The sequence below is a fragment of the Sinocyclocheilus anshuiensis genome, unplaced genomic scaffold, assembly GCF_001515605.1.
Source record: "Sinocyclocheilus anshuiensis isolate Anshui unplaced genomic scaffold, SAMN03320099.WGS_v1.1 scaffold837, whole genome shotgun sequence".
NCBI lineage: Eukaryota > Metazoa > Chordata > Actinopteri > Cypriniformes > Cyprinidae > Sinocyclocheilus > Sinocyclocheilus anshuiensis.
The window spans coordinates 317,689-328,596 of record NW_015555752.1 but is presented as its reverse complement, the minus strand read 5'-3'; the positions used below and the strand labels follow the sequence as shown (position 1 = coordinate 328,596).

The following is a 10,908-nucleotide window of genomic DNA, read 5'->3' as shown; positions in this document are numbered from 1 at the left end:
GAGGGAAGAGCTGAAATTTCCTTCCGAGTTAACAGACATTACACCACAAAGCCTGCCGACAGAGAACCCAGATCAGTCCTTCAAACGCATTTGAACACAAACCGGTTTCAAACATTGACTGAATTCCTGCCGTGGTTTGAAAGACACTTTGGATGAAAATTAATTTTCACTTGTCGACACTATGAGAAGCTGTTTGGTGTCAAATGTTAAGACTGGGAAGTTGAAAATGAGGACAATTTTGAGGACAAGGAAGACCTGTCAAAATATTGACCAAGAGAAGAGAAGCAGAGCTGATCTGTGAACCATAAAGCTTTTACTGGATTCACACGCAACAGCGGGGAAGACGGTCTGCACTGAGCAAAGCCACAGCTTGTTGAGAGTATTAGCTTATTAAACATTACAAGAGCACGACAGTTTAACATACAGCCTCTAACAGGAGTCTACAGGCAGCAGATATAGCAAACTAACAAAAAACCCAATTATCACCCACAGCAGAAAGATCTCACTCGTCGCCCACATTCCCATCTTTGATTTAGTGTGGGTGCCACAATTCTGAGACAAATGAGGTTCTCCGTCCTGAGGTTCGTACATCAGCCACTGCGCTGCCTTCTGCTGAAGCATGTTTGATTGCTGATCTGATGTTAACTCCTCTTACCAGCACTCCTTTGATCCAGCCGAACTTCACCACTCCTTTAGACTCGGAGGCTTCTTTAGCTGCGGCCTCCTCAGCAGGAGTCAGCTCCTCGCCGTTAGCAAAGCCATCCTCGAACGGCTCCTGCAACCACAGATACCCACACGCATTAATACGTCTGACTGAGAATGGAGTAACATGCAATGAAGAATCACTCAAGACCAGAGTGCTGTTAACTTCAAGTAAAAGTCTCTCATGTCATAGTTGTTTATTTCAATAACGCAGTAGTCTGATGGGAGATACAACCCAACATCATGATGTACAAGTGGCTGATGCAAATTAAAATGAACTGTAAGCATGAAAAGAGTTCAGCAGCACAGTTAGCGGTCCTTGTGTCTGTTAAAGGTCAAACACAGGAAGTGTCCCTCCTCCACAGAAACAATGCCATGACGGAGACAGCCGCTCGTTACAGCTCCTGCACATCCACACACAGACTTTACAATGCCAATGTGAGGAGTTCACAGCATCCTGTCCGGCACACATAAAGCGCTGGATCTGACTGTGAGGAAAAAGCTAGCAGTGGTTCGATGCGAGTGCAGGAGCTGGGGGCCGTATTGACGGCTGTTAGAGGCGTTCGATGGAAGCGTTCCATGCAGAGGACAAAAGTACAGGAGAAATGGGTCATATCTTCAGCGAGGATACAGATCTCTCTTCACTCCACACCCGCGCATTTCTTCAGGATATTCGTTCCGCTGAAGGGCACGTGAAGCTCGTGTCCTTGACCAAATGAGTGAGTGTTGATGGGATTCATATGTGACGCGGAGCTGTGTTTATTGATGGCTGGTGGCTTCAGGACATACTGTATTACACGCCTAATGACTTGCCAGCACTTTATTAATATTTTTCCCCTCCACAACCTTTAACCCGTGATGAATAACCTTGGTGAAGGTGGGGATCTAATAATGGAAGAATTCGTTAGCACACATTGTGATTAGTGGTGATTAAAGCTTATCAAGCCAAACACTATTCTATTACTGATAATGACAGAATATAACGTGGCCTAATTCACGGCAGAATCTAATAACAGGATGAACAAAGAATTTCAGTCTAGATCATTTCAGCATGAAATCGGTTTTATTTTCACCCAAATTCCATTTTAATTGGTCTTGGTTGCAATTTTTTAAATAAAAAAATAATAATAAATAAATAAAAAAAATCTGTTTTAATGGGTAAACTAAATTTCAGTAATGTCTAAATAATTAATCATTAAACTTGTTTAAAATGTAACAATTAATTGAAAATGCAACAAAAACTACATTTTTAGGGCCTTATCAAATCAGTTTTATATTTCCATGTCTTCTGCTTTTATTTCCAGCAGTGGGTATGGGAAGGAAAATTAGCAAACAACACACCAGCAGATAAATCAGGTGATACTTAAAAAACCCTGTCAGCTGCTAACGTTTCCACTTTGACAGATTAATGACACAAGCCAGACTAACCTGCAACGAGAAGTGCCTTGTTGTGAGAGGTGCTCTGACCGACATGCAAATGACCAACACACGGAGCGTCAAACAAACAGTCATTTTTCCTGCTCACTGCTTTGATAATACCGTGTATAATACTAATGCACTTTATCACTCTTTGCTTGGTTTGAACAGCAGCTACACTAACTTTTCTCTATTTGCTTCTTTGTTTCTGTCACAGGATGGGAATCCTGAGGTAAATAGGAATTACACCAGCTTCAGTCTGGATCCAGCCTTTATGAAGATCTGAGATGACCGAACACCTGAGAACAGAAGATGCCAACCCTGAACCATCAAACAAGTTTGATCGCAACATATAATCACTGCTGTTAATAGTGTTCAGCGTTTGGTTGAATGCATGTCATTAACTAGCTGCGTGATTTTTTTCTGTACAGTTCTGCCATATGGACTTCCCCTTGACAATCACCGCTGATAATCTACTCCTAAAGGTAATGTAGAAACGCTCATTTTCTGTATCGGGAAAAACGCTACACAAATAAAGATGAATTGAATTGAACTGCATTGAGTGGGCATATATTATTGTATAATGATGACTCCCTCCACAGACATGTCGACCCAAGTTAGGATAGTTCACTGCCAACTACTAATCACTGCAAGTCATTTTTTCTTTTGATGGGTTCCTGACGAAGCAGGAGCAAGTCCCAGAGCACACAACAGCTGATCATGAAGTCTAAACAGAAAGTTCATCAGTGAGGGACCTTGAGCCATCCGTCAACACGAGCGCCTTCTCCTCAGCGTCCCGCAGACGTGGGCAGGAGAGGGGATACGTGACGGATGAAAACTACGCTTTGTTTGAGCTTGAATCAGCGAGGCTCAGTAAGCGGCACGTGAAAGACTAGACATCACACACACACTGATAACAGTCAGAAACCATCCCCTCCATCGATTCCTGTCAACAGTGATGCAAATATTACAGAATTTAAGGAACACAAGTTTAAGGAACAGAAATTGCTACTTTGATAAAAGATGACTTAGTTGAGCATGTTTCCTGTTTTGTGTTTTCTGTAATATATCGCATGCCATGCTAAAGCATTCACAATAAGACCAGGAACACGAAGAGTCATTTTCATTTTGACCTCCATGTTGGCTAATAACTTTACAGATCTCATGAGATGTCATCTGTGCAGCACTAACTATCCAGCTGCTTATTGAAATGGAAAATATAATAGAGATTACAGCCGTTTGCCGTCTTTAATACTACACTCCAGACTGGAAACAGGACTCGTGCACAGCACAGTGTGTGGATGCTGCAGATACACACACAGATTCATAAAAACAAGAAAAAAGTTAAAACTCAACTTTAATCTAAATACAACATACATAATGTCATAAAGAACAATGACTTATGACATGCTATTCATTTGTCACAACAGTATGAATCTCTCATGTGGCCACAGGACAGGCTCTGACGGGACGGTTACTGTACTTCCACAGACTCACGGAAACGAAGGGGATACTGTGCTCCTGACATATCAGCAGTGCTGTTTTCTCAGGGAGGGATGCTAATGGACTGATCTAAAGTAAACACCTTAACATGGGCAAACACAAGGCACATTTTACCCACACGGCTCCAAATGCATCATGGGAAACCAATCCCACCACAGTCTCAATTAAGGCCGCTTTGCTGCCTGTTTCATTCCGGTTTCCTCCTGACACGGGGCTGAGCCAGAACCCACTCTAAACAGGAAGTGAGCACTTGGGTCGCGCCCCTGAAGAAGCACGGCCGCCATCCATCATCTGGCAAGCGGCGATCAGAAGCGCTCCGGTTCTGCAGAGAGTCGCATGCTCAGGAAACCATATTAGCAAAACACCGTAACATCACGCAGCATGACGTTAACATCACACGAACGCACAGCAGAAGCAGCACATCTCCCACATCTGCTGCATGTGTGCGCTTTGGGAAATGCACCGACTTCCTGTGCATGTTTATTTATCAAGCTACTACTACTACATACTTTCTGGGGGAAGAAAAAGCCCTTGTAAATGAAAGCGGTGCTTAGGAGGACTCGACGCCTCTGAGAGCTTACTGAAACAGCTTACAAGTTTTCCTTAAGATTGGTCAAAAGATTTTCATGTCAGTTACATAAAGCAGACTGGCCTAATGTGAATCTGGAAAGACAGATCAGCCCTTGACTAAGTTCTTAAGACCAGTCTTTTCATACCAGCCAGGTTTATGCAACTGGTTATTCATGCACAACAGCGCTCATATTCATCCCAGCTGAGGTTTTCACGCATTGTAAAGCCCTGAGGATGACTTCGGTGGAAATCAAGCCATTCCAGAGCACGTCAATATCTCACAAACATCTGAAGTGGTTTTAGTTATAGTGTTAAGATCAACATACTGTGAATAACCCCAGTGATTTTACTGCGGTTTCTAGTAGGGATGCACCGAAATGAAAATTCTTGGCCGAAGCCGAAACCGAACAAAATTAAACACTGGGTCGAAGGCCGAATACCGAATACCGAGTTTTTTCCTCGTGTATTTTGCCAATTTTTTTTTTTTCACCATTGCATAAATTAAAAAGCCAAAATGTGCTTTTTACTGTTTTGTCTTGCTTTTCAAAGAAAAAAAATCAATTACAAAACTATTTACAAATATTTAACACTGAACATTTTTAACATTCTAGCAGACACTATACCAACAAAGCACAATTTAACTTAAAATTAATAAGTTAGTAAAATAATCATTTTTGGCCATCAGACCCCCTTCTTGAATCAGGCATGTTTGTTTTACTGTACAATTAAAAGCAGCCTTGCTGAGAAGAGACTTCTTTTAAAACATTAGAAAATACTACAGATCCTAATTTGAACACTATGTGTGAATGTTATAATAAATGTATTAAAACAGAGCTGTTGTAATGATTATTATCATTATTATTGTCTTACTTTTTATTTTATTTTACAGAACAACAGTAAAATTACAATACTAACATTTATGAATGTTGATAAGAGTTCTTGCTTTTTCTCAACTTTTATTTTGGCAGAAACGCGATGTTATTTTTGTTGACAACAGATTTATAAATGAGTCTCAATACGAATACATCACACGTATCGCATTGTCACATGCCTTGTAAAAATTCATAAAAATGTGACTGAGCAACTGACGACTGTCTCAGCGCAGATTTTCCTCGCGCTTTGGACTTTGAACCCTGGTTAACGAGCAGATCTGCTGCGAGTTCGTGCAGCGCTGTCAGAATACATGCAATGCGTGCGTGTATTAGAAAACATAACGCTCTGCAGTTTATTTACTAATTGTTTAAGGCCATTTCGCGATTTCAATCATCATACAGTAACCAGCAACAATCAGCCCTTCCTCTTCTCATTGAAGAGATGTGATGCAGTACTAAACAGTCTCTCGCTGTCGGTGCTTGTGATGATTTTTGCGTCTTTCTCCGACAGTTTAAATGCTTCCACACTGCTGACGTGTGTGCTGCATTATAAAGAGTGCGCGCCTCTCACTCTGCGCTGCTTGCTATTTGATCGCGTCACATCATTGTTCGAGACAATTTATTCGGTCTTTTCGCTTATTCGGCCTTAATTTCGGTTGCCGAACATTCGGTGCATCCCTACTTTCTAGAATGCATTATTCGTTGGTATGAGTGTTCAGACAGATTGAAGTCTGAATCCAAATAAGCTTTTAATCAGGGCTGGGCAATATGGCCAACAAAATTATCACGATAACATTTTTCTTATCAGTTGAGATCGATAATTATTATGCCAATAAATTTCTTTCAAGGTTAAAGGCAGATTGTTGCTCCTATGTGAAAGTTGTAGAATCCAGACTCTTCAGAACATGACAAACACTTCACGTTTTTTAATTATTTACACTTTTCCAGTCATTTTTCCTTAACAAAATAAGTATCTTAATAAAGAAATTAAATTCTTAGCCTCTGCATGTTCTAATGAGTGATATTATTATTTCAGATCATGAAGCAGGTTTGTGTTCCTGATCTTCAGCACAGTTTGCAGTGCAGGCTGCAATATTAATAAGATTATGTATTTTTGTCTCTTAGAAATGCACATTTGACAGTAGCTTGAGTTGAGTTGACAGTAGTTGCTGGAGTAAGGTATCTGTAAAAATGGTAACAACCTTATTTTTATATGGTGAAATGTAATAATTCTGACTGTTTGAATTTTATTAAAATCAGCGCTCACGTTTGCACAAACTGCATGCACGAGCACAGATAACCTCCAGACGGGTCGGAGCACAGGGAGTGAGGGGTAGAGTCCTCCTGCCGGCTGCGTGTCGAGATGTGAACGCGAGCTGAGCTCATCTCATTCAACAAAGCGGCTCACTGTTGCTGGATCTACTCGGGCCAGATCACAACTGTAACTGAAAACCATTGAAAAGCCCCCAGCAAACCCACAGCGCCCATTTCAGCTCATTCAGCACGCCACATTAAGAGCCAGGGCTCATCTCCCACAATTCATTCAGAAGAGATGAAGAAAAAAAAAACATTTCTGTAAGAGATCTCTTAAAAGCCCGGTGGAAACATTGGTTTGAAGAGAATGTGGCATTCTCAGGAGGGCTGGGAAAGAGCTTTAAAATGAAAAAACACACTCTAACAGTGCACATCCACCAGTACCTGTAACTGTAAATATATGATTCAGAGCTCCATATGAACATGAACTACTAACAGATCTACTTCAGTACAGTGCTGCAGCCCTGCTTTAGACCTTTGTAAAGACCCAACAGCATTCAGTTTTAATCTTTGAAGGTAAACAAGCGGCTTCAAATTAGTATGAAAGTATGAGAGTGAACAAACATGGATGAATGAGAAAATAAAGAGCGAGACATGCTTGATATTGAAAAGGGTTAATAAAGCACAATAAGGCCTTAAATTCAGTACTTGCATGCTGTCTGTCACACACACACACACACACACACACACACACACACACACACACACACACACACAAAGTCAGACAATAAGAGTACGGTGTATGGATTCAGTTCTTTTTCACAACTTACTGCACTTGAGCAATCAAATACGCACAAAATGACCGTCTTGGTAAATATACATGTAAATACAGGCTATAAGACTTAAGTGAGCGTAAACAGTCGGGAAATGTGTGTCAGTGGCCTAATAAACCTGTCTCATTAATGTTAATCAAACAACAAATAAAGAAAAACACTGTCTACTCTTGACTGAAAAACTTTATTAAATAGAATCATATTTGATCAATACAGTGAAGACAATGCAGTGTTTACATTATGTGTGTGCGATATTGAAGAAAAAAGCGATATGCGATACCTTGTTAAAAAATGCGATATTCGATACGATATTGCTTAAAGTGTGTAAAATCCATTTCAATTATATTTTAAAATATTTAAAAATGAAAATTATGACCAATTTGTTTCGCATTCTTTCTTGGAAAATAAAGAATCACTACAACTTCTGAAAGTGACCAGCAGTGTTTTAGCATTACATTAAAAGTAATGTCACAAATCAGAAAATGTCATTTTAACATCAGTGTGAACATACAAACAAAAAAACACAAGCCGCAGCGTCTCTTCAGTTCTGCCACACAGGTGCAAAGCAAGCGTACACACACACACGCGTTTCAGAGGGCACGCGAACGAGTTGATTCGTCTTTCGCATCTCCTCCTCATGTTTGAACACACACATACACACAGAATTATGTCAATAGTACCCGTCTCAACGATCATTCTTGTAAACGCAGTCAGTTATGTTTTAAATGAATGTAAACGGCTGAGAAAGAAATCGGATGTGTATCATTATACTGGATCCGTGCAGTCGGATTTAAAGGGACAGCAGCCTATAAATATGTGCTGCTGAATATGTCACTAATCTTTGTTATAGCTGTTTTGTTGTTTTGTTAACATTAGTGACATATTCAGCAGCAGGGATTTATAGGCTGCTGTCCCTTTAAATATTACTGCACGGATCCAGTATAATGATACACATCCGATTTCTTTCTCAGCTGTTTACATTCATTTAAAACATAACCGACTGCGTTTACGAGAATGATCATCGAGACGGGTACTATTGACATAATTCTGTGTGTATGTGTCTGTTCAAACATAAGGAGAAGGAGATGCAAAAGACAAATCAACTCTGTGTTTGCGCGGCGTCTGAAACGCGTCTGTGTGTGTGTGTGTGTGTGTGTGTGTGTGTGCTTTGCAGGTGTGCAGCAGAACTGAAGAGACGCTGTGCGAGATGCAGCTTGTGCGCGCGCTTCAGGTGTGAGTCTGTCAGACAGCAAGACGAGACGGCAAAGAGTTGTTTTCTGCAGCTTATTGCACTTAACTCTTTTTAACGTCAAGCAATTCTCTGCTATATGCGTCAAACTAAAACTTTTACCTTTGTTTTGATTAAGTAGCCTATTATTAAAATGATTCAGATATCGCACGCCCTTGCCATATGTATATTGCGATATTTTGATATATCGTGCAGCCCTAGTTTACATTACATATTATTATTACATTTCTGTAGCATTTCTTCCTTGAATGCCACTGGTAAATTACTGAAAAATGACATTATAACTTAATATTCTAATATAATAACTCATTTTCATTTATTTCATTTATGTAGTTTGCATAATATTTCATTTGTATAATAAGAAAGCAATTTTGTGACAATTAAATGTGTTACAATGCCCACTGAATCATTCTCAGATTCAATGCTGACAATGAAGAACTGTGAGGAGACGTACTTCTTTGCACAGAGTAGGACAATGACACAAGAGCACTAACCAATGATTGTAATCATTCTCAGATTCAATGCTGACAATGAAGAACTGTGAGGAGATGTACTTCTTTGCACAGAGTAGGACAATGACACAAGAGCACTAACCAATGATTGTTTTAAGTGTGAATCTTGTAGCAAAAGAAGCTTTCTTGTCATGATGAGTGATTTTTGCTAAGAATAGAGCAAGAAAATGCAAAGCAAGAGTCAACAGAGCCGGCAAAAGCATTTAGAAGAGTGACGGTTTCATCACTCACCCAGTGAGACGCAACACGCTTGTTTATCCACACAGGAAGTACCTACTGGAGCTAAAGCACATTTAGCCTTTCCCAGGGCCCACGTTAACAAAACAGAGACTCCTGGGAAGACTTCATGAGACCAAGTCATTCATTTAGCCTCTACAGCACGTGGAGTACAGTGAGAAGTGAAATTCAGTGGTCGTAAACTTCCTCCAGGAATTCAACAGGACAGATGTTTGGTCATGAACTTGTGCCCTCAATGCTAAGAAAGTGCTAAGAAAGGTCAAAGCAGTAGGTAATACTTAAAGTGATGGAAGACTTACTGCACATTAGGATATTACATGTTTGTTGATTTTAATCAAGTGTGTACTAATGTTTGCAACCCTTCATTTAGGCAAAATTTACTTATTTTACAAATATCAATTATATATTTTCCTAGGCTTTTATTAAGTGTATGTTTAATGAATATAATAATTTCTGATCTTCCAATGAACTGTAATAGTGATCATTAAGAAACAGGAACAGGACTGCTGAAAGAATCATAAGCACAGCCCTCCCCTCTCTTCAAGAACAGTACTCATCCAGAGTGAGTAAAAGGGCTGGCAAAATCACTCTGGACCCCTCACACCCAGGTCATCTCCTCTTTGAACTGTTGCCATCTGGTCGGCGCTACAGAGCACTGAGCACCAGAACAGCCAGGCACAAAAAAAAAAACAAAGTTTCTTCGCCGGGGCCATCTATCTTATGAACAGTTCAATGCCCACACTGGCCAATAAACACTATATATACTTATATTTATTTACAACAAAAAACCTGTTTACATTCCCTTGCATCTGCACATCTGTACATGTATTGCCTAATGTCTATTTCGCATATTGTATATTTTGTATATTATATAAGAAAGTGTAAGGTCACGTGATGTCGCTGCAGAAACACATGAGGGAGAGGCACACAGGGAAGATATGATGGGAAACTGTAGTGTTTGGATCTGTCACAGGAAGACATCGATCTGACAGATGTGTGACCTCACTGATGATGTCGCCTGCAGAAACACAGTGACAGGCATCAGATGGCCACCGTCAATACACATGACAGCCACCATACTACAGCACTCAGAGAGCGACGGTGACCATACTACAGCACTCAGAGAGCGACGGTGACCATACTACAGCACTCAGAGAGCGACGGTGACCATACTACAGCACTCAGAGAGCGACGGTGACCATACTACAGCACTCAGAGAGCGACGGTGACCATACTACAGCACTCAGAGAGCGACGGTGACCATACTACAGCACTCAGAGAGCGACGGTGACCATACTACAGCACTCAGAGAGCGACGGTGACCATACTACAGCACTCAGAGAGCGACGGTGACCATACTACAGCACTCGGAGAGCGACGGTGACCATACTACAGCACTCGGAGAGCGACGGTGACCATACTACAGCACTCGGAGAGCGACGGTGACCATACTACAGCACTCGGAGAGCGACGGTGACCATACTACAGCACTCGGAGAGCGACGGTGACCATACTACAGCACTCGGAGAGCGACGGTGACCATACTACAGCACTCGGAGAGCGACGGTGACCATACTACAGCACTCGGAGAGCGACGGTGACCATACTACAGCACTCGGAGAGCGACGGTGACCATACTACAGCACTCGGAGAGCGACGGTGACCATACTACAGCACTCGGAGAGCGACGGTGACCATACTACAGCACTCAGAGATCGACGGTGACCATACTACAGCACTCAGAGAGCGACGGTCACCAT

At 41.2% G+C, this 10,908-nt stretch overlaps 1 protein-coding gene across 1 annotated transcript in view; it reads right to left on the bottom strand.

Annotated features, from left to right (window-relative positions):
- The window catches only part of LOC107673756 (solute carrier family 12 member 2-like), a 30,390-nt gene that overhangs the window by 6,078 nt on the left and 13,404 nt on the right, over window positions 1–10,908 (bottom strand). Inside the window, exon 2 of the mRNA XM_016467526.1 lies at window positions 656–775. Within this exon, the coding sequence (XP_016323012.1) occupies window positions 656–775 (120 nt within the window). The remainder of the gene's footprint in view (window positions 1–655; window positions 776–10,908) is intronic.